Source organism: Hibiscus syriacus, unplaced genomic scaffold, assembly GCF_006381635.1.
Source record: "Hibiscus syriacus cultivar Baekdansim isolate YM2019G1 unplaced genomic scaffold, ASM638163v2 tig00109923_pilon, whole genome shotgun sequence".
Lineage (NCBI taxonomy): Eukaryota > Viridiplantae > Streptophyta > Magnoliopsida > Malvales > Malvaceae > Hibiscus > Hibiscus syriacus.
Window position 1 is genome coordinate 346672 of NW_024062529.1, and position 23885 is coordinate 370556.

The 23885-nt window shown below is 35.4% G+C and overlaps 1 protein-coding gene and 2 pseudogenes across 1 annotated transcript; 2 read left to right on the forward strand and 1 right to left on the reverse strand.

Moving 5' to 3' along the window:
- Positions 1–1063: 1063 nt before the first annotated feature.
- On the reverse strand, positions 1064–12400 carry LOC120210385 (annotated as a pseudogene).
- A 1407-nt stretch (positions 12401–13807) lies between these two features.
- On the forward strand, positions 13808–19418 carry LOC120210320 (multiple RNA-binding domain-containing protein 1-like). Its single transcript, XM_039209082.1, has 16 exons — positions 13808–13906; positions 13990–14097; positions 14177–14291; positions 14451–15115; positions 15223–15354; positions 15888–15977; positions 16080–16203; positions 16559–16882; positions 17105–17169; positions 17437–17611; positions 17715–17819; positions 17904–18005; positions 18094–18267; positions 18824–18955; positions 19036–19214; positions 19268–19418. Coding segments are annotated over exons 1-15 (2487 nt in total). The 5' UTR covers positions 13808–13904; the 3' UTR covers positions 19210–19214; positions 19268–19418.
- Positions 19419–20729: 1311 nt separating this feature from the next.
- LOC120210386 lies at positions 20730–23706 on the forward strand (annotated as a pseudogene).
- Positions 23707–23885: the final 179 nt, after the last annotated feature.

Sequence of the window (23885 nt, forward strand, 5' to 3'; positions counted from 1 at the left end):
GAATTTCAATGGTATATTGAATTAAGTAATCGAATTAGTGGGTTTTATTTTCTTTGCCGGTGAGGGGGACTATATCTAATCATTTATTCTTTTCCAACTACATCTTTAATGCTAATAACGTCTACTCTTTTTCTCTTTGCACGTATCAAAACAAAGCAAAGCATGCTAGGAAGTGAAACAAAGTATATTGTTTTGTCTTTTTGGTTTTCTTTGCAAGAAATTTCTTTCTCAAATAGATTTTTTTGGCAGCTTAAATATTCTGTTGGGTACAAGGCAAAGTGGGAATTTTATAAAGAAAATGAAGAAATTAATGGTGCGTACGAAATGGTTAAGACCATCAAAATTCCATCAAAGTAGTATACTTTTATTTGGGAGTGTTTGACTAAGCGATATCTCTTATAAGATCCTTTCTATTGAGAAAGACTGAAAACATGAGGGGCCTCTTCAGTCTTTCTTGCCCTCCCCTGCTTGATACGAAGGGAATCCCATAAACATTTTCACCCCAGTTCCAAGTTTATTTTTTTATTAAATTTATTCTATAATTTCCATGATCTAACATAATTTTATAAAAAGTAGGTTCTCTCAAAACCAACAATCACTTTTGAAAACTTTATCACTTCTAAATATACTTCGAGTTAATATATTCTATAGTAAAATTCATTTTTTTTGAAAAAAAAATGAAGTTTGTATTATTAAGATCAAAATAAATAGTACATCACTTTGTCAAGAACCTCGTTAAAACCACTCCTAAACCTAACATGGAGGAAAAAAAGTATTATTGACAAAGTCTAACATCATCAATAAACCGAAATAGGCCCTGCACTACCCAATCCAATTAACCGTTATAGAACCACACACCACAAACGATAAAGATCGGATCAGAGCACAATTCTCTGGATGCTATAAACCAACCACTATGGATTTTAACCATCAAACTTCATTCCATGTCTTCTACCAAGGAAACAGAAGACTAGCTCCCGCGGACACAAGGCACTACCAAACTGGGCACACTCCCATCGCAACCCTGACCTGTACACGACGACAACCACTTCAATCGAAAACGTTAGTATACATGCACAAAATCAATAATCCGGTCAATAACAGCTCTAGCCAAAGCATCCGCTTCTATATTAGACGCTCTTGGAATTTTCCTCACAACCCAACTTTTGCTAAGGATAAACACGGATAAAGAACTTACGAGCGAACCAAATGGAAACAATGATTTCGCCGGATCTACTAACCAATCAACCACTTGACAACAGTCACATTCAATAACAAGACGAGAGCGCTTCATACAGTCCGAAGAACAAAACGACTTAATAGCGTAATTGACTATTAATTCGAGTCATAACAGTTTATGGAAATTATATAGACTATTAAGATAACAAGAAACTGAATTCACCACACAAGCAAACCCTTCGATCTACCTTAATTCATCAAGTTCACATTCTTCCATCAATCGTACATGTACCATTCGAACTAGTATAAGTATCATGATCAGCACATCACACGCAAAAGCACATAGATACAAGTTAGGCTAAACTTTAAGTTTTGCACACATAGGATCGAGCTTATGCAAAACAAGCATAACTATAATTCATTATATCCTAAGGATGACCCTTGCCGCAATTTTCGATGGACGAGATAAGCTTCCAACAGCCATTCCCGCAATTGCCCATGGACGAGATAAGCTTCCAACAGCCATTCCCGCAATTGCCCATGGAAGAGGCCACCAGTTGTCATTTGGCTCGTCAGCTTTCTAAAATAAGAAACAAAATCATTAGAAAGATAGCCTAAACTATTTCCTCCTTGATATGCCATCACCCACAATTAGCAAGAGAAGCAACCAACTAGTTAGATTACGTACCTGTGCTAAAATAGCTTGAGTAACCGTGAATTCCGTCTGGGCTTTGAATTGTCTCCACAATGAATTGCATTGCACCGGTGTAATAAGGGTATTTTCAGGGGGAACCTATTACATGTGTTACTCTAAATAAGAAACTCTGCTTTGATGGAGTACATACTACATTACTATTAGGAATTCCTAAACGAAAAAATAAAATAAAAAACCCGTAAAGATATGCGTAAAGGATGAGATTTAACGTGATTATATATATATATCAAATTCGATTAAATTAAAAAAAAGTCTCCCGATATCCTACAAAACTTTGTCTATATCATAAGTCCCAAAATTACATAGATTACAAAATAATTGCATCTCTTCAAAAATATTTTTCTCTCATAATTCTAAAGGTCAAGACTTATTCTTTAATTAAAAAATCCAATACTTGATCAACAAAAATCTTTATTCCATAAGAATTCCCAACTAAATAAACTCAACTTAATTTCTAGTTAAAATTTGACTCAATATCTAACTATTACAAAATCAAACAACCCACATCACCTCTTCCCATGTGCTAGAGGCAAGAGGGTCCGGAGAAGTCTCTGCTCCTTCCATTAGGGAAGAAAATAGTATGTTTTCGATTTTATCTAGTTTCTCCTCCAACCGGATGGCCTTTCTTGAAGGATCATCTTATGAAGTTTGTGAATGATTTTCATAGAGGGAGGAGTTGGGAGCATGGGGTCAATCATGCTTTTATTACATTGATTCCTAAGAGACCTAATCCAAAAGGTATTGAAGATTATAGACCAATTAGCCTAGTTGGTACCTTATACAAAATTATTTCCAGAATCTTATCGAAAAGGCTGGTTTCAGTTATTAAAGATCTTATTAGCCCCTCTCAGTTTGCATTTATTCCTGGAAGGCAGTTGCTTGATTGTGCTTTTATGGCCAATGAATCCATAGACTTTTGGAGGAAAAAAGGAAGGAAAGGAGTCGTCTTCAAGATTGATTTTCGTAGAGCTTATGACTCAGTCGAATGGCCAATTATTTTGAGATTATTGAAGATCATGGGGTTTGGGGAGAAATGGATTTCTTGGATTCGGTACTGTATTTCTTCTGCTTCAATTTCAGTTCTCGTTAATGGTCTCCAACAGCAGAATTTTAGATGGGCAAGGGGTTGAGGCAAGGTTGTAGTTTGTCCCCTTTGTTGTTTAACATAGTTGGGGAACTCTTGAATTTAATGTTGTGTAAGGCTGCGAATCTAGGTCTTTTTGAAGGGTTTAGTATCGGTAAGGAGGATAATCCATTTAATTTGACTCATTTACAGTTTGCAGACGATCTTATTTTATTCTGCAGAGATTCTTCAACTCAAATTCTCAATTTAAGGAGAGTTTTGAGGGTGTTTAGTCTAATTTCAGGGCTTCACCTCAATTTGTCTAAGAGTAAACTGTTTGGAATTAATTTGGAAGCGAACATTGTGAAAGATTGGGCATCTGAAGCAGGTTGTGGGATGGGTTATTTTCCTATGACTTATCTTGGTTTACCAATAGGTGCAATTAAAAATTCAAAAGTATTGTGGGATCCAGTTCTGCAGAAAGTGTACAGCATGCTAGCAGGTTGGAAAGTTTCCTCTTTATCGATGGCTGGGAGGGTGGTGTTGGTGAAATCGGTGCTGTCTTCTTTACCTATTTTCTACCTTTCTATCTTTAAATTACCGTTGAAGGTTAATCAGAAACTAAACTCTATAGTGGCTAGTTTTCTTTGGGGTGAAGGACAAGCCAAGAAACGGATCCATTGGATAAATTGGAATATGGTGTGTCAACCTTATGACGAGGGTGGCTTGGGAATCTTGGACATGAGATTGGTGAATAGAGTATTGCTAGTGAAATGAGTTTGGAAGTATGCAAACGAGAAAGAAGCTCAGTGGAAAAAAATACTGTGTTGTAAGCTTAATGTCAGTAATTTATCCTTGTCAATATGCAATGCCGTTTCTCCTGTAGACTCTTGGATTTGGAGAGGTATTTTGAATAATTATGAGAAAGAGGATCGGATAGGGGAGTGCTTGAGGTCCAATTCGAAGATTCAAGTGGGGAATGGTAGATCAATTGAATTTTGGAATGATGATTGGGTCAATGGCTCTTCCTTAAAGAGTCAGTTCCCTAGGATATTCGCTCTATCGAACAATAAAAAAGGAAAAGTGGCAGATTTTGGGTGCTTTGAAAATAATGGTTGGGTTTGGAATATTCAGTTAAGGAGAAACTTATGTGTCTGGGAATTGGATCAGTGGATGTCATTAATGCTTTTGATTGATAATATTCGTCTGACTGAATCAGTAGATGATTTCCTTGGGTGGTCGGGGATTGGTGATGGTTTGTTCTCGGTTAAGTCATGCAGAATGGCTCTTTCAAGCAGAAATGGAGATACTTTTCAGTGGAAGAAGTGGGTTTGGTCTGGTTTGGTACCTCCTAGAGTGGAAACTTTCCTATGGCAAATTTCTCATAATAAAGTGGCTGTTAGAGTGGAACTTAAGAAGAGAGGAGTTAATCTGGAAAATGTCCAATGTCCATTATGTCATAACTTTGAGGAGTCAATTCAACATCTTTTTGTATCTTGTTCGGTTGCAATGGAGCTGTGGAATAGATTCATAAATTTTTGGGATATTTCTACAGTTTTGCCCCAAGATCCGGTTTCACTTCTTTGTTCTTGGTCCTATATTTGGGAGTACTCTACCATCTGGAAGTTTATTCCTGGAGTAGTTTTATGGTCACTATGGAAAGCGAGGAATTCGGTGGTATTTGAAAACTGGAATTTTGATAGCTCATCTATGTTCTTTATAACCAGATTTAGGCTGGCTAAATGGTTCTTAGCTAAATTTCCTCTTGCTAATATTCAGGCTGATTTATTAATAGGGGATCCATCACTTGCGGACAGAATCCATACAAAGATATCTAAGAAGAAGAAGGTTATTTGTTGGTCTCCGTCCCCTCATGATTTCTTTAAATTCAATGTTGATGGGGCCGTGAGAGGGGATGTGCTGCAGGGAGGAATTGGAGGAGTTTTGAAAGATTCCAACTGCTCTATTTAACCTCTTTCTCTATGGCTGTGGTACCTGGCCCTCCTATGTTAGCTGAGTTAAAAGCTATTAAGCAGGGAATTGATGTATTTCTTTCATCGGAGTGGGCAACGAAGGGAAGACTTATCCTCGAGAGTGATTGCAGGAAAGCAGTGGATTGGATCTTGATACCTATTTCTGCCCCAACGTTTTTTAGCTCTTTGGTTGAGGAAATTGGGGCCTATGTATCTGCTAGGGGTTTTATTATTAATTGGATTCCAAGGAGTTGTAATTGGGAAGCAGACAAGTTAGCAAAAGAGGGGATTGGTTGAGGTATTGTGTTCTGTTGTTGTCGTGTTATGTATTTTATCTAGGGAAGTTTATTATGTAAGCTGTATCTTATGTAATTATGGGTTATTAATAAAATGAGGTACTCTTTTCCTTTTTCCGCTAGTTGCCTCTTTCACAAGAGCCAACTAAGAGGGAGGTTTTTAATGAGGCCTCTTATTCCTATAAAAAAAATATTATTATGGTAGTTTTGGGGTTGCTTGGCATAGTTCATTAAAGCTCAAATAAATGACAAGAGTTTATTGCATTACCTGCACATCCTTGGTCAAACTCAAGCATACAAGACTTGGTACATGCATGAGCAGAAGCTGCAAATCCTTCTCCTTCCTTCAGCATTTGTTCCAGTCAAGACTTGAAGTCTTCAAGTGCTTTGGAGCGTAAATGTCCCAGCAGGTTGTGATAAGCAGGATGCACAAGCTGCTCAATTCAAGATATTACCTCAAACAGAGGAAGAAGATTTTTTGCAATATCATGATTTTCAACAAGCTTACTCATGAGCAGCTTACATATCACGTTTAGTCGTTAATGCATATATCAGTAGATTAATTGCCAGGTTATCTAATTTACAATCAAGGAAGGTCAGAAATTCCTTGTAGAAATTAAAATATAACAGCCTCCACAAAATATCATAGAAAGCTCTAATCAAACCGCTACCAGGACTAATAGAACCAAAGAGAAGTTACAAATAAAAGTTGACAGATATTGATAAAACCAGACCACCATGTTTCAAAAGAACACCTGTTATCGTAAATGGAGATTACAAGATCACCCATCACCAAATAATACTGTAACGAAAGGAATTAAGAAATCCTGCAGTTGCATGTATAGAGATAAATTCAAGCGGACAATAAAAAAAATCTTGGTGAATGCTACAAATTTCTTAGAATTAAAATTAAAATCTGGAATGTTAACTAGGAAAACAATCTTGCTTTTGAAACAAATAAGTATCAAAGTAGTAGAAGAAAATGGAACTTACATCCAAAGCTTTTGATTCCAGTTGTTTCCGTTTTGCATTTCTTACACCCTCATCGAAGTAGATTGCCTCTGAGTCATCCCTATGGCAAAAGAAATTGGATGTGTACAAGCAAGATTATGGTTTGCAGGGAAAACAAGAGATATCCAATATGAATCATAAAATTATCTAATAATAAAAACAATAAAGAGCTAGGCACTGTCCATGGAAGTTTGAGGAGTGAAGAATCCTTCTGACTTTCAAAGGCTGGTATCATAGTGCATAGATTAAAGCCTTTACTGTAGATCTTTTTCCAAATTGAAAAACTATCCTTTTGCATACAATTTGAATCGAAATAGAGGTGCATCGAACAGAAATTATGTCACTCAACATATCAACCATAGAGATAAACTTACTCTGAAAAGTAGGTTTCTAGGATAGAGCTCAGCTTTCCCCCAAAACCAGATACTGAACCAAATTGAACAGCTTCTTCCAATGCTAACCAATCCTACTCAATATATACTAATTCCATTACTAAAAGGTATTCAATCAGGCAAAGTAACATTTAAGAGGAAGATAGCTGTAAAAGTACCGCATCAGAGGATAAGCGGCAAAACTTCTCACTGGCAATCTCTTCACACCGAACTGTGGCAACCATTACCTAAAGTACATGACAAAATTAACATTTACTTAAACGAGGAACAAAGTAATCCTATCTGGATAGGAAGATGTGGATGAGGAGAAACCTTGTGAGCAGGAAGATCCAGATCCTTGTTCTCTTTTATAACTTTCCATATCTGCTGTGCACTGAAAGAGAATCCAGAAGCAGGGACAACACCCTGTCTATCACCAGCTAGTCCTCCCCGAGAAATAGAATTTGAGAAGAGCTTCCTTAATTCAGCAACCTGCAGAAGATATCAGACAAGGCAGTAAGGCTCTAAAACCGCGCTTTTTTTCTTCTTAATACAACTTAAGTTTGCTAGTTCTAGCCTTCTCTAATGTATCCACAAAAATGGGATCACGGGATCCAAAACACAATTATTTGGTTAAATTAAGTAACATGACAAGACTTAACTTTTTGTAACATGTCACTAAAAGTTAGTTAAAGCAAAAAATTGAAGTACGATGAAACTTCAATTAACTAGAGAGTGAGAGGCTACCTGTTCTTCGAATTGATCCTCTTTTTCTTCATAGCTTGATAAAGCAGCGACCTCCACCTTCATGTCAAAGTTGAAATGTGAAACAATGTTTATAACCATGTAGCAAAAAGGATATTAATATCTTCTTACGTTAAAGAATTCACTGAGGAGTGTATCTTTATGGGCAGCAGGTTTACTGACTACATTCCATATCTGCAATAAACTCGACCAATTAAAATGCTAGAAAAAAGAAAAGAGAGGGAGAGAGGAAATACATAATACACGACGTTACCTTTTGATTATCGTCCCTTAATATAGGCTCCAAATATTCAAGGGGGGTCTACAAAAAGAGTCACAAAAAGAAGGGGAAAAGTGAATCTCTTAAATGTTTCAGCACAAAGCCAGATGGTGTCAAAATTTAGTTTAGAAGAAAATGGAAAACATTAATCCAGACCTTTGTTTTATCACGTATAACAAATAGCAGTGTTATTTTCCGAGGGGTGAATAATCGCATCATAACCTTGATTAAAATTGGAAACAAAACTCTTAAACACAATTAACAGAGCAGATAAACACGGAGAAAAGGATTACGTGAACAGAGAGTACCTGAAAAACTGTTTTCAGAAGCGGTTTGTTGGCAGCCTGCTCCCGACCAATATCATGACACCACCTATATCAATAGCCAATATCTAATTAACATCTTAATTTATTTCTATCATCCTATTAATAAAATAGGCTGAAATATAGGAACAATGTCAGATTCCATTAAGCCAAACCCATACGTTACCATTGGAGCACCATGACTATATAAACAAGAAATAGATAAAAGATTAAAAAAAACAATGATGATAAAAGACAAGGCGATTTACTTCAATGGAATACATTTAAGAATTGGACCTATATTCAAGATTGTCCAAAAGCTTCATAACATATTATAATATTACTCATTCTCATTCAGGATTTCTTTACAATCAAAACAATGAAAAGGAAAAAGAACAACAGCATAAGATCACAAGAGCCATGGGTGAGCAATGGAGATGCTATATAGTCAGGCCTTAATTCCAAAGCTAGCCTTTGGAAAACCCAGTTAGGTCAACCAATTGATGTTTGAATGCATGTGAGATACCGAGAATTTTAAAGGTTCACACACTCTTGGTTGACAGTTTTATAATTGTGATTGACTTGTTCATCCAGTACAGGCTATTAAAATGACATATATCCAAATTTAAAATGCTCATAATTTTTCTTTAAAGACAAGAAAACCTTAATGCAATAACCATCAAAAGCTTATATTTATATACTCACATGTTTATTAGCACAATATCGGCAATTGCCAAAGCAAAAAGGGCACTTTGTTTCTCAAATGTAGTGTCGTCCTGAAAAAAAAAGGAAAAGTAAATAAATCCAATGCGAAGATAGTGACAAAGAAATATGACTAACCTGACAAAAATGAAAATAAATGGGATAACTAATTAACACACATTTTATATCTAGTAATATATACACTTTGAGGTGCCCTTCACAAATTCAGAACTCGTATATCTTCCGTGTTGGTATTTATCTGTGTGTTGGTGGGTTTGGAGACCAAAAGGAAGCTCGGTAAATTGGATGTGCTATATACATCCAGTTAATTCCTCCAAACCAGTAATGTTTATACGATCATAAATTGCCAAAATAAAACAAATTCTGAGGACATTTCGGTATTTCACTCCAATTTGGTTTGAACAAAACTGCTATCGAATAAAAGCCGTTCCTCTCCAGATGAACCAAGTAATAGCCTGGTTCGCAATGCAAATACTATTATCTTCAACAGTCAAAGGCAATTTTAAAAAGGCTAGTTACCTCGCCTCTTTCTCTTCCATCGGTACCTTCCAAATCCATGGCAATTGTGAAAGGCTCTATTCCAACAGAATGTGCAATCCAAATACCCTTGGTGGTTTGATTCCTGCAATGAAATTAGATCAGTTTAGACATCTATCATATGATAGAGAAAAAAAAAGCTAAAAGAGTATTAGATAGTAATTTGAGAAATGCAAGAACTAACCTTCCCCTATATGCATCCATCTCCCTGAAATTAGTGTGGAAAAGATGATTTAACAGGGTGCTCTTCCCTATGAACAGAATACAATACCTTTTAGTCGACAAGGCAAACACCACTGTCTGCAATTTGTTGTAAAAGCTCAAGACAAGCTGGCATGCCTATAAACCTAGGAAGCACGGGGATGCCATAGTTGTGTTGTTTCAAGTACTCAATACATCCCGGCATGGGGACGGCTGGGTATATACCGGAGACGTGTCATGGCAAGGTACTGCTGAATGACGTCGGAGTCGTTTTACCGAGACCTGAAGACGTTTCGAGGACATGCGTCCTCAAGATCTTTTCGTCATTTTATATTTTTTTAAAAAAAACTCGCAACAACATAACCTAATTGGAGCTTTCGGCAACCTAGGAAGCACGGTAACCTAATTGAAGCTCTTGCAACCGATTAAAGCAACATGACAAGAAAAATAATTAACTATTGTGTGTGATGGTTGGAGTGATCCAACAAGAAAGTCTCTCATTAATTTTATGACTATTTCTGGAAATGAGTCTATGTTTCTTAAAGTTGTGAATTGTTTTAGTGAAGTCAAATATAAGTTTTTCATTGCTAATTTGATGAAAGAAGTGATTGATGAGGTTAGTCATCAAAATGTGGTACAAATTATTACTGATAAATCATCTAATTGCAAGGGGACAAGAGAGATTATTGAGAGCATGTATCCTCATATTTATTGGATACCGTGAGTTGTCCATACACTTAATCTTGCCTTGAAGAATATTTGTTCAGCAAAACATGTTGAGGGAAATGAGGAAACATATGACTTGTGTCATTAGATTATTGATATTCATGAGGATGTCGTACAAATCAAGAATTTCATCACGAACCACAACATGAGATTGGTAATCTTTCAAAGATTTAGTCCTCTTAAGTTACTTTCAGTTGCCTATACTCATTTTGCTTCGATCATTGTGATGCTTAAGAGGTTTAAGCTCACCAAGCAGAGACTTCAAGCAATGGTCATCAGTGATGAATGAAATTCTTATAGGAAGGATGACATGGTAAAATCAAACTTTATTAAAGAAAAGCTTGTGAGTGATGATTGGTGGGATAAAGTAGCTTACATCATTGATTTTCACAAAACTCATCTATGACATGCTTAGAGTATGTGACATTGATAAGCCATGTCTTCATTTGGTATATGAGTTGTGGGATTCCATGATTGAGAAAGTGAAGTGTGAAATTTACAAGAAGGAAAAACGTCTTATTTCAGACTTCAGTCCTTTTTATCATGTTGTTTATGGGATTCTTATAGCTCGTTGGACAAAGAGTTATACTCCTCTTCATTGCCTAGCTCATTTACTAAATCCAAGGTACATACATAACTTTGTTAGTTTTGAATTTTATATTTTTAACTCCTAGTTCTTTGATGCTATGTGTACTTTTTTTTAATATGTTGAAGGTTTTATAGTGATGGTTGGCTAAGCGAGGATCCTTGTAGAGTTGCTCCTCATAGAGATTGTGAAATATCTCAAGAGAGAATGAAATGTTTTCGTAGGTTATTTCCAAATGATGATGATTATGACAAAGTCTTCGATGAATTTGCTTGTTTATCACTTAAGCTCGGCCTTTTGAAGATTTGGTGCCTCTTACAAATAGGTATTCTTCGGATCCGAAAAGTTGGTGGGCTAACTTTGGTGCCGAAATTCCATTGCTCCAATTTTTGGCTTTCAAAATGCTTGGACAACCTACTTCATCCTCTTGTTGTGAAAGAAATTGGAGCACTTATTCTTTTATCCACTCACTTAGGAGGAATAAGTTAAATCCGAGTCACGCCGAAGATTTAGTTTACATTACAATCTTCGTCTTTTATCAAAGAGTTCTAGTCAATATGAGGATGAGAAAACCAAATGTGGGATGTTGGTGGAGATGCTTTTGATTCATTGGGAGATATTGGATATTTAGAGTTATAGTATTAAGATTTGACACTTTAATATTATGATTTTATTGTGGATTTTATTATTATAGAGTTAATATTATGGTTTGAATCTTAAAATTTAACATTTTAATATTGTTGTTTGTTTATGGATTTTACTGTTCTAAACTTAATATTATTGTTTGAGTCTTGATATTTGTCTTTATTTATGATTTTTATATATATTTATAATTTTAAAATTATTTTATATGTCGTACCCTTGCCGTCCCCATACCCTGTAATTTTAAAAATTGCCGTTTCTCGTCCCCATATCCGTATCAGTGCAACATAGCTATAAACCATCAGATTGCCTCAGAAAATATTACAACAGTTGGGATCAACCTAAGGGGTTATCAATGAACTAGCCTGAGTGAACAACTAAAGAATCTTATGTACAAGTATATATATTACAACAGAAAGATAAATGGTAATCACTGTATTAGCGTAAAATGGTTAACCATTAAAAGAAAAACTATATTTCTGATTAAAAAACAATAGGACGAAAATTCTTTTCCAAAATCTACTAAATATCACTGGCAATTCAGTGTTTACATTAGATATTTTGAGAAAAATGAATTTTGAATGCACAGGTTGACTTATAGAGAAAGACAGTTACGCACAAAATCCGTATTCAACAAAACACAATCAATCAACTTCACTGAATGTTGAGTTTCATTTTAGCATTAACAGAAGTAATCCATTATAGAATTCAATCTCGAAAAAATTAAGTAATCGAATTGGACACAATTGAACTAAAAGTAAGTGTTGAAAAAAAAATTATAACAATTTCAACAGTAAACTACTACTCGAAACTTCAACGAGCTAACAATAGACATGCAGGAGCCAAAAGTGACAGAACAATAAACCGAAACAGGAAACGGATAAGAAAGCAACGCGCCGCTACTCTGAGGGCCCATGATGGCGACGACGGCATAAGAGAGACCATGGTTTGAGAAATTAGTAGTCCGCTTGAAGTTATCGAGTCCAACAACATTAAACTCTCCATCTCCATCGATCAATTGCGTCGAGCAACAATTGTCTAGTTTCGCCATCTCCCCAAAAACGGATCAACAATCCAAAATAACAGAGAAATTAAAGGTGAATCTGTAAGCACCGAATAAACAGTAACCAAATTAACTTTTCAGTTTTTCTTGGCTTTAGCGAAGAAGAATCGGATACCACAGACAAAGCCTTTTATATATTTGGATTTACATTTTGACTTTCGTTAAAGTTTGTTTGAATTTATGGTGATTGTGTAAGAAGGAAAGCGCGGGAAAAAGGCGCAGAGTACAGAAGAAGTAACCGAATTGAAACGAAGCAGTATTTGTTTCATGGATAAAAGTCGTTTTATTTCAATTTTTGTTTATTTTGACCATTTAACTTTTAAAAATTACATTACAATCACTCACATAAGCATTCATGTAATCTATTATGATATAAAAGTTAAATGATAAAAATAAATTAATGCTACGTACGAAATGGTTAAGGCCCACAACATTCCATCAAAGTATTATACTTTATTTGGGGTGTTTGACTAAGCAATATCTCTTTTTCTTTTTGTAAAAGACTAAAAACATGAGGGGTCTCTTCAGTCTTTCTTGCCCTCCTATGCTCGATACAAAGGGAATCCCATGAACATTTTCAACCCATTTCCAAAAGTTATGTTTTTTTTATTAAACTTGTTCTATAATTTTCATAATTTAATATAATAATGTATAAAATAGATTCTTTCAAAATCAATTGATCTTTGTTCGTTTATTATATTATGTAAGCAATAAAGAAATTAAAATCATTCTATTTAGATACTTATATGTTTTTCAAAGTTTTAATCAACGATTTTATTTATAGAAAAATTATTTTGATCCAAAATAAATTATATAAAATTAAATATTAAAATATTAATTTGTGAAACGTTAATTGCTTTTAACATTATAATATTAAAGTAAAGGTAAACTACATATTTAGCCACTCAATTCTTATTTTGGTGTCATTTTGATCATTCAACTGTTTTTTCCCCCAAAAACATACCTAACATAATGTTTTGGTTCAAATATGATTACTTGTCGTAAAAAATAAATAAAACTACTGGCGTGATAATTTTTTTTCAATGATATGATGATACGTTAGTATCACTGTTAACTTTTTAACGCTAAGTGATCAAAACGTAATATTAAGTATGATTTAAAAATAATATTAATTGGTGACTATAACAAAATTAAATTGGTAGTTGAGTGACTAAATATGTAGTTTACTATAGAATCAATCACCGTGGGACAATATTATTGGCCCGTGATCTCGAGATACCACTTTGCAGAGTTAATGGACTTCAGCACCTATTTCTTGTTGGACTACACCTTAGATCTTGAAAGAATGGACCAAATCCGATAAGAATATGGGCTTCGCATCGACCCGTAATACACCCGGTTCAAACTTCAAACTAAGAAAACCTTCTTCCTTTCAATTCAAAGGTTTAAAAGTTAACCGACTCACTGAACCAACCCTTATTTCCCTCGAAAAGCGGCGCCCATACATCTTTAGCTCAAATCGATAGAAATTATGTAAGTTATCTTTCGTTTTTCTTTTCTTTTCCAGTTGAATCACTGAATTGTCACAATATGAAGATTTTTGTTTGTTTGTGAAGGTCTAGAATATGTGTGAAAAATCTGCCAAAGCATGTGGCCGAAGAGCGTTTAAGAGATTTCTTTTCTCAGAAAGGAGAAATTACCGACGTCAAGCTTATGCGAACCAGGTAACGATTAAATTCCTTTTTTTGAACTTAAAAAACATTACGGTTCATTGTTTTTTTGATGAATTTATATTTTAATCAGAGATGGAAAGAATAGACAATTTGCATTTATTGGGTACCGTACGGAACAAGAAGCTGAGGAAGCTGTCAAGTACTTTAACAAGTCTTATCTCGATACTTCTAGAATCATATGCGAGGTCTTCTGTGTTCCTTTTTGCTTTTGAACTTCAAAGGGTTTGCCATAATTAATTGATGTTTGTTGTGTTTAGGCAAAGATTTAAAGATGATATAACTATTGCAAATTGATGTGATTTTGAAATGTATGGAGAAACAAATCGGATTTTGTTTTCTTTCAGATTGCACGGAAAGTAGGGGACCCTAGTACTCCTCATCCATGGAGTCGGTATTCTAGGAAGGAACCGGATAATTTGACTGAAACTGGAAAAAACAAAGCTGGGACTAAAAGTTCTGTGAAAAAAGATCTTGAAAGCGGGGAGAGTGATGACCCGCAGCTTCAGGAGTTCCTTCAGCTTATGCAGCCGAGGGTTAAGTCTAAAATGTGGGCAAATGACATTGTTCTTGATACCCCGGTAAATCAGAATGGCAAAGCTACTGACAAAAAAGGTGTAGCTGAGAAGGAAGGCGGAAAGACATCAACTCCAGTTTATGCTGAATCAGATGAAACCACCATAGCGTCAGATGAAAATGAAACCAAAGCATCAGACAATGTTGCTCATAATGAGGTCATTTCGGATATGGATTATTTCAAGAGTAGAGTAAAAAAGGATTGGTCAGATTCAGATAGCAGTGACAATGAGGAAGATGGTGATGATGATCAAAAGAGAAAGCAGAATTCGGTATCTGAGAATGTTAACCAGGATCAGATTCAACAGGGTTCATCCAAAGATCTTGATGGTGAAATACTTGATTCAGACAACCCATCTTCAGGTGTCAAAGATGATAGAGATGAAGTCCTTGAGAGTGGTCGACTTTTTCTTCGTAACCTGCCATATACAGCAACGTATACTTTTGTGCACATGCACTTGTTTGTTTCATTTTCCCTCTTTTCCTTTTATTATTAAGGGCATTCCATAGTAATATCTCTCTCTCTTGATTTTCATCTAACAGTGAAGATGAGTTGACGGAACTCTTTAGCAAATTTGGTGATGTCTCACAAGTACATCTTGTTATTGATAAAGACACTAAGCGTTCCAAGGGAATTGCATACGTTCTTTACGAGGTTCCAGAATGTGCGGTCAGGTATTATTTGTTAATTCTTTTAGTGGTGATTTTGGCACTTAATTTTTTCTCTCCAAAGATTCGTTTGAACATTTGTTAACGCATGCATGCCAAAAGCTCATAATTTCAACGTTGAATAAATTCTTTTTCTAGTGCTGCAGCTACATGATATAATTTTCTGGTTGTCTTGTCCCATTGAATTCAAGGTTCACATAAGAGGAATGCTCATCTTTGGGGCACAGAAATTCTAATGCTTGCCATTCATTAAACAGTAGAACTTTAAAAGTTCTTATTTTTTTGCTATATTTATTTATTTGTATTTACAAGAATCATTTGTTTTTTCATTTGCTAAAGATTAAATGGATGCTGATCCCTTTGGATCCTTTAATTCTTAACCTCTTATCTTTGCTTTTGTTCTCTGATTTCACTAATAGAAAAACAAAGCTGGTCATCCAACCTTGTATGTTTTTAATTTTGGGATGTATTCATGTTTTGACACTTTTGATGATATCCTAATGTGCTTCTGGATCTTATTGTGTGGTTTATTTTTGCAGGGCTTTAGAAGAAGTTGACAGATCAATTTTTCAGGGCAGATTATTGCACGTTATGCCAGCAAAACTTAAAAAGCCAGCAGACAAACAAGAGTAAGCAGCTTCAGTTATAATCATTTTCTATAACCTTCTAGGTTTCAAATGATCATCGTTTTCCATATATTATGGTCATTAAGTCCAATTCCTTTCTCTTAGGATTGATGATTCAGCTAACCAAGGTTCAAAGAGTTTCAAGCAAAAGAGGGAGGAACAGAGGAAGGCATCAGAAGCTAGCGGGGACACAAGAGCATGGAACAGTCTTTTCATGCGCCCTGATACAGTATGTTTTATTGAATATATCACAGACCATTTTCTTTTTCAGAAAAATTAATCCTTGGTCATTTCTGTATATTAACTGAATTTAAAGGATGTTCTAGATTTTTTCTTTTATCGCAAAAGTTTTGTCAATGAAAAAGAGATTTAGTGAACTTGAACTGCATTTCACACAACCTTCGCTTATTAATTACTATACTGATACCTTACCAAGGGATGTGAACCTGTCTTATTTTTCCCATCACGTTTTGGCACTGATGATAGTAGCCTTACATCTTTGGCTATGCTGTAGAAGTGCTCTTATGGCTTCACTATATCGTGATTGTATCATTGACCTCTTTCATTTTATTGCGTGTTAATAGGTTGTTGAAAACATTGCTAGGAAATTTGGTGTGAGTAAGAGCGAGTTGCTTGATCGAGAAGCAGATGATCTAGCTGTCCGTATTGCTTTAGGGGAAACTCAAGTGATTTCAGAGACTAAGAAAGCCCTTACAAATGCTGGAGTAAATATATCTTCTTTGGAGGAAATAGCTGCTGGTAAAACAGATGGTATAAAAAGGAGTAATCATGTTTTGTTAGTCAAGAACTTGCCGTATGGTTCGTCGGAAGGTGAACTAGCTAAGATGTTTGGAAAATTTGGGAGTTTAGACAAGATCATACTTCCCCCAACAAAAACTCTGGCCCTGGTATGCTTATATGTTCTAATTATAATTTTTATATAGATTTTTGGTGTAGGGTTATGCATTGGAGAGGTAAGGGAGTGCTTTTTGTTTTTTCCTCCTAAAATTTATTATGTGGTACCATATAAACTGTGAATAACTGGCAAATCTGATTTCACGATATGCTGCTGTTGCAAGGTGCATGACTGTTTTGTCCTTTATTAATGATTTGGGTGCATGGCATTACAGGTTGCTTTCCTAGAACCAGGAGAAGCTCGTGCAGCATTTAAGGGTTTAGCATATAAGCGTTATAAGTGAGATTTCCCCCTCCTTTAGACATTAGTTTAATCTCTTCACTGCAATTCAGAACAATAAAATTTCTTTACAGACTTGTTAATTAATTTTCAAATTATCTTCAGGAGTGCTAATGTGTTTGATTTTAGCTGTACTTGGCTACATGCTTAAACATAGTGGTTGTTAACCTGAACTTTCATTCTGGATGACTTCATATATGTTTGTTAGGCACTATAGTGGCTCTTATATTTTGAACCTTTTCTGAATTTGGTTTTCCCCCTATTCAGGGATGCTCCTTTATACTTGGAGTGGGCTCCTGACAGTGTTCTTAATAAGATTTCAGCGACCAAGGGCGACAAAAAGAATGTTGCAGCTGTTGGTGAACATGATGTTAAGAGAGCAATTTTGGAGCAACATGTGGAAGCCATATCAGATGCAGATATTGATCCTGACAGAATTGAGGTTCAGCATATGATATCAGTTTCTTCATTTCTTTTGCCTCTTTTCTTTCTCTGATGTGGTAAATTATTTGCGTTTATTACTTACCATTGCTTTGCTATCACAGTCACGATCTCTATTTGTCAAGAACCTTAATTTCAAGACTACTGAAGAGAGCTTGAAGAATCATTTCACTGAACTTGTAAAGGAAGGAAGAATAAAGAGCATCAGGGTAATTATTTTGGTATACGTAACATTCTTTAATCTCAATCAATCTTGTCCTTCTGACCCTCGTGGTTTTGCCATTCTTTGGCAGGTAAAAAAGCACTTGAAGAATGGAAAGCAAGTCTCAATGGGTTATGGTTTTATCGAGTTCGATTCAGTAGAGACTGCAACAAATGTTTGCAGAGATTTGCAGGTAGTTACAATTAAGATCAGCAAATTAAGAAAAATCATAATTTCAACAATTTGAGTTGCGGCTTTTTTGACAGCTTTCGTTCTTTTAGGGAACTATTTTGGATGGGCATGCTCTTATCTTGCAACTTTGCCATGCCAAAAAAGAAGAACAAGCAGTTGAAAATGTTGAGAAGGATAAAAGTTCAACAAAGTTGCTTGTAAGGAATGTAGCTTTCGAAGCAACAGAAAAAGATTTGAGACAGTTATTTAGCCCATTTGGCCAGGTAAAAGTTTTTTATTTTACAAATTTATAAATGATCAAGGCCCGCATCTACACATTGCATAACTAAAACGAGTTGGCATCATTATATATATATAATAGTAGGAAATGAGGACCGTTGGATGAGTGAAAATAGACGGCTGAAATTAATTATAGGAAATAAGAAAAGATATTCAATGGAAAAAAACAATGAGTTAATCTCAACCGTCTATTTTCACTCATCTAACGGTCCTAAATTTGTGTAAAACTAAAAAAGTTTTACATTATGTAAGTGGATCTTACGTTCTTAACCCTATATATATATATCTTAGTGCTGAATTAGTTTTTTTGGTAACTATATGGACCAAGAGGCTAGAGTATATACTATTCTATTTTGTTCATGGGAATTACTGAAGCAGTGTCTGGTGGAGTTTCTTCTGGAAACTTACATAATAAAGTACATTAAAAGAAAAGATGAAACATGACAAATTTGAATCAGCTGTATGTTGATTTTATAAACCAAACACGAAAATGTTCTCTGCTTCTCTGGCTAACCCTACTTTTCTTTTTTGGCTGTTCAGATCAAGAGCCTGAGATTACCAATGAAATTCGGAAACCATAGAGGGTTTGCGTTCGTGGAGTTTGTTACGAAGCAAGAGGCCCAAAATGCACTTCAAGCACTTTCAAGCACCCATCTTTACGGTCGTCATCTAGTAAGTCATGCCCCAACTTTACCAGCTTCGCATTTCTCATTCAGCATCAACAACATAAATGCTGTCTATGTATATTTTAGGTGCTGGAAAGAGCAAAAGAAGGCGAGAGTTTAGAAGAGCTGCGTGCCAGAACTGCTGCTCAATTCACCAATGAAGAAAATGGGTATCAAAATCCAACTACATTGTCAAAGAAGAGGAAGAACATGGATACCCTCGACAACAGCGGAAAGAAGTTCGGAAAGATCTCAGATTAACACTTCAAACTGAAACACAGTGAATGCCAGTGGGGTAAGCATGACTTGCTTTTCATCAATTTGTGTTAGAAGCTACAAGGTTGCATCAGTTTTGTAGGCCTCTTTTGCTTTTATTTATGTTTTCCTTATATAATTTGAATGAGAATGAGCAAAGTGTAAAATATATAATTCATAGTTACTTCTTTGTGATGTAAATTTAAGAATCCTTTTTTAAGGCAGCCATTTTGTTAACTTGGGTACTAATTCAGGTTTAAATCCATCTTTTTTTAATGTTGTTTCATGGATGACATCATCAGAATGTGCATATCAAGAGAATAGTTAAACCGGAATGCCTATGATCATTCGTAAAACCAAACGCCCCCAATTCTTGGTTTATACCGAATATTGTGGCTTCATTTAAATTTTTAGTTTATTTCCTAATTTAGGGCTTAACAGACTTTTATGTAAAAACCTCAATCCAATCAATCAATTTCATGGATCGGGTAGCATAGATTAGGCCTGGGCCCCAAAGAAAAATAAAAGAAAGATAAATGCATATTTTGGTACTTGAGCTTACTTTGTTATACAATTAGGTGCTATAATTTTTTATTTGGTCCAGTTTGGTTCCTAAATTTAGGGATGATAATTCTTTTTGACCTCGTGAGTTTCAATTTCATTGAGACCGTTTTCTTAAATCAAGGGTCGGGATAAATATTATGTTGTCATCTTTATGGTCGGATCAAGATTGAATTTAGATCAATTTATCCCATCTTGCATCCATATATTTATTAAAATATTGTTTTTATTCTATAATTATTTTTATATAATTTAAAAAACTTATTGGAACTTAGGTAGGAGGGTGAGTTGGACTTTTACTAAAACTTTTGGATTTTACATTATGTTTATGTTAAAATTTAGGTTGGATTGAGATTGAATGAAAACTTTTACGTTTCGAGTTAGCCACAATAAAAATTTGACTCGTCCCATTCCATTGTCACACTTACTTGGACTTGATTTATTGATTCAAATTGAGACCAAGACTTTACCTTTTTATTTTGAATTAATACTTAAAAAGTAAATTATTTATTTGGATCATATTAAATTATAAAATCAAATTCATGTAACAATCTGAACCTAAAGACCATATTAAATACTTAATTAAATAAAATAAATAAATATCAAATTAAATCTTAAAAATATATTTAAATAATTAATATAAAAGGAATATATATATATATATATATATATCAAAATGCTCAAGCCATGCTCAACTACAAAATGTATATTTACCCGAAATGAAATAGAGGAAAAACAAGGGTGTAATGGTAAATTACCTTGAGAAACCGAACATCTATAAACCATGACCAAAAAGCAGTGAACCAGAAACGGACTCTTTGGCTGCCAATCACCAGCTCTCCGTCTTTAGCAAAATTCCCGACAAGGAAACCTGTTCAACCCTCTACACACTCGGCTTCTCAAAAAAACACCATAACTCCAGCTATCAACAGCAATCTCAGTCTGCCTCCTAAAACTAATCTCTTTTTGCTTCATTTTTCTCTACTTTCCCCAGAAACTTCAACTACCATGGGAAAAACCCGCAATTCAATGGCTTTACTGCTTTCACCTCATCCTTAGTCCCCAAACCCAAAACCCATCTCGGGAATTGGCTATTCTTCTCGAAGTCGATGGGTAAGTTATTTGTAATGCTACTCATTTTGTTACATTTCCTGCTCTGGAATTTCCCCTTTTCTCTAGTTTGATACTTTTTTTATTTGTTTTTTTTTTCTTTGTTTATGATGATTTCAGGGTACTTATGGACGCATATCGTGTGGGTAATCACCAAGCCTAAAATTTAGGTGCGGCGTAAGAAGTGATCATATGCGTCTATTGCGCAAAAAGGATCTAAAGTTAATACTTCAATGATTAAGCTTCATGATTATCCGCTAATGGGTTGTTTTTTTTACTTAATTTACTGTTTATTGTTCCAATACTTACCAGCGTTTCAAAAGCTCGGCCTTGACTGTGCAAATTGGACCGAACCTGTCTATTTGGATCTTGTAAGGTGAAATCTCAGCTAAAATTGTCCTTTTTCAATTCATGATTGAAACTATGAATCTTGTTGAAATGCATTGTGTTTACTTTCCAGGAGAGGTGCTGGTAATGAAGGAAAAATGTAGGTTCTGTATTTTAATCGAGTACGTTTGTATGGTTGAAAGCATTTATCTCCTGTAGAGGTTAGCATTGTATGTTTGATTGTTATTACATCAATTGTGTGGCTTACAGTCTGTTGTAATCTGGCAGATTGATTGGCCTACTTCATTGCCTACAAGTGAGGAGTCATTTGTAAAAAGTGTACTGCGCGAGAAGGTAACTTGAATTTTGCTACTTTGAGTTGTAAATGACGAGTACAGTACTAGTACGAAACCAGTACAATTATGTTCGATTTTTTCTAGGGTTTTTCATGTATGTGGAGGATCCTTAGAAGTCCTATCTCCGTATCATGTCTAGATACGTGTCGGCGAAGAATCTAAACATCATAGAGTTGATCTTGATAAAGAAATGATATAAACTTTCCCTGGATGTAGCACTGCTGTTATCCTGTTATTACAGCCTTGACTACGTCCTTTACTACACAATCTTTCTTGTAATTGTGTTGGATTTTGCTTGCCGTAGTGTTTAGCTTGTTCTTATAGTTTATAACATGTTTAGCAATGGATTATCTTGTTGTTGGCAGAAAACTGCACTGGAGGAACTCATGCTGAAAAGTTTACCTTTACGACCCAGAGTCTAGGAGTAAGTTGCCTTTCTTTGTGTTTTGTTCATTTCTGAAACCTACTTTTCCTCCTCAGGACCAATCCTTCAATTCAGGTTTTACCGATGTGTTTATGAAGATTTATCGATGATGCATGTAACAAAGGAATACCTGTGATCATCTTAACATCTTACAGTAAAAGTGGGGATAAAATTGCTCGGTATGTTCTAGTGATCACCAATGCTATGCTCTGTATATTTCAGGAATATAAGAGATGTAGTTCTGTTCCAATTTGCCTAACTCTTGTCCTTCTATATTTTGTCGGTTAAGAATGTTCTGGTTCGTTACATGGCGGCGCAATCTAAGAAAAAATTAAATGACAAGCCACATGATAGTTCATCTAATGCTACGTAGTCCTTTTCAGACATCCCTTTTCTAGTAACTTGGGAAATAATGACTGCTTAAGTGAAATGTATTGAACTTTGAACACTTACCAATTTGTTAGAGCTCACGATGCTTCGTTGACTGCATTGAAGCTTGCTAATGTTTCCCTTTTCTGTCAAATCAAAAACAGATTTATTGTTGAAAAGCTTGGTGATGAACGACTCTCGAAAATTAAAGTTGTTGGAAATGACTAAGTAGAGAAAAGCTTTTATGGTCAACTTGTGTTCAGTAAAGGAGTGTCTGCTTCTTTGGATGAACAACTAGCGAAGGAAGCAAGAAGAGCAGGTATATATTCCCCGGCCTTGTGTTTGCCAAAAAACGGTCGGTATTAAGAGGTTCTGTTCTTGCTTCGTGACCAGCTTCGTCTGAGAAACAAAGAATTGCGGAGGAGGTTGCATCCCTGCTGAGAGTGAGTGTTAACATTGATACCACATCATCTAAAAGGTCTGACCTCTATTTTTCCTCTTCTTGTTCTTCAGATTTTCATTTTTAACAGAGGCAGACAAAGCAAAAGGGAAATGGCAACTCTAAAGTTACGGCTAGTCATGCACCACGACCGTTTCCAAACATCTCTAGCAATTGTCAAGAATATTTCTAGTCAATGTTGATTGCTGGAAACATACGTATATGTGTGTGTACTAAAATTTCAATGATTTTTTGATCTAGGCAAAATATAAATGTGAAATGCATTGACTGCTGCTACATGTTCATGTGTGATGTGCTGAGTGGTCATTTGGCCGTATAGCATTTACCAACTTTGATTTGATACTGTGAACGCTATCCAGCTTGGAGAAGACTGTAGCAGCATTACGTGCAGGGGCAGCAATTGCCGAGGTTCCTGTCTACTTTTGCTTCCTTATTGCAGGAAGCAAATCTGGACTTGCTGCAGCTGAGCAGATACGCATGCCCCGTGTTGTGCTGCGGAGCAGGTAAAGGCTTTTCTTCTGGACCTTGTAAACTTTTTCATGCTATTCACGCCTCTTTTCAAGTGGTGCAATTCATTATTCTTCATTTCTCTTGTAGTTACACATCCAGAGCAGAGTTCCCTACAGCCAATGCTATAATGGATGGATTTGGAGGTGCAGATTTAACCATCTCTAAACTATGTCAAAAGCGATGGTCATGACTCGAGAGATGAAGTCTAATGCTGCGTCGTGAATCAAGTGCCTGAACTAATTGATCAGCATTTCATGCAATCCATTTGAAAACTTTTGTAACATTATCAAGCTCATCGGTCAAGCAGATACAGATGTAAAAGCTGTCATGATTTTTCCAAGAGTTAGAATTACCTTTCTTCTCAGCAGCATAAAACCTTGTTCTCACATTTATTGCACGTTCTAAGTTGAAATTCCTATTGGCATGAAGCTCTGATATCAATGCAAAGAAAAGTGTAGTATGGCTACGTTTATTCACTAGCCTGAGAGAGTTGGTATCTCACTGTTAACACAAGCCACTCAATTGATATGCATGCCCGCAAGGGAAAAACCTTTGTTGTAAACTA

What these genes read in the sequence shown, in the direction of transcription:
- LOC120210320 (XM_039209082.1), top strand. An exon ending in AACCTGCCATATACAGCAAC is followed by an intron (nt 15,116 to 15,222) that starts GTATACTTTTGT and finishes TTCATCTAACAG; the next exon opens with TGAAGATGAGTTGACGGAAC. An exon ending in CAACAAAAACTCTGGCCCTG is followed by an intron (nt 16,883 to 17,104) that starts GTATGCTTATAT and finishes ATGGCATTACAG; the next exon opens with GTTGCTTTCCTAGAACCAGG.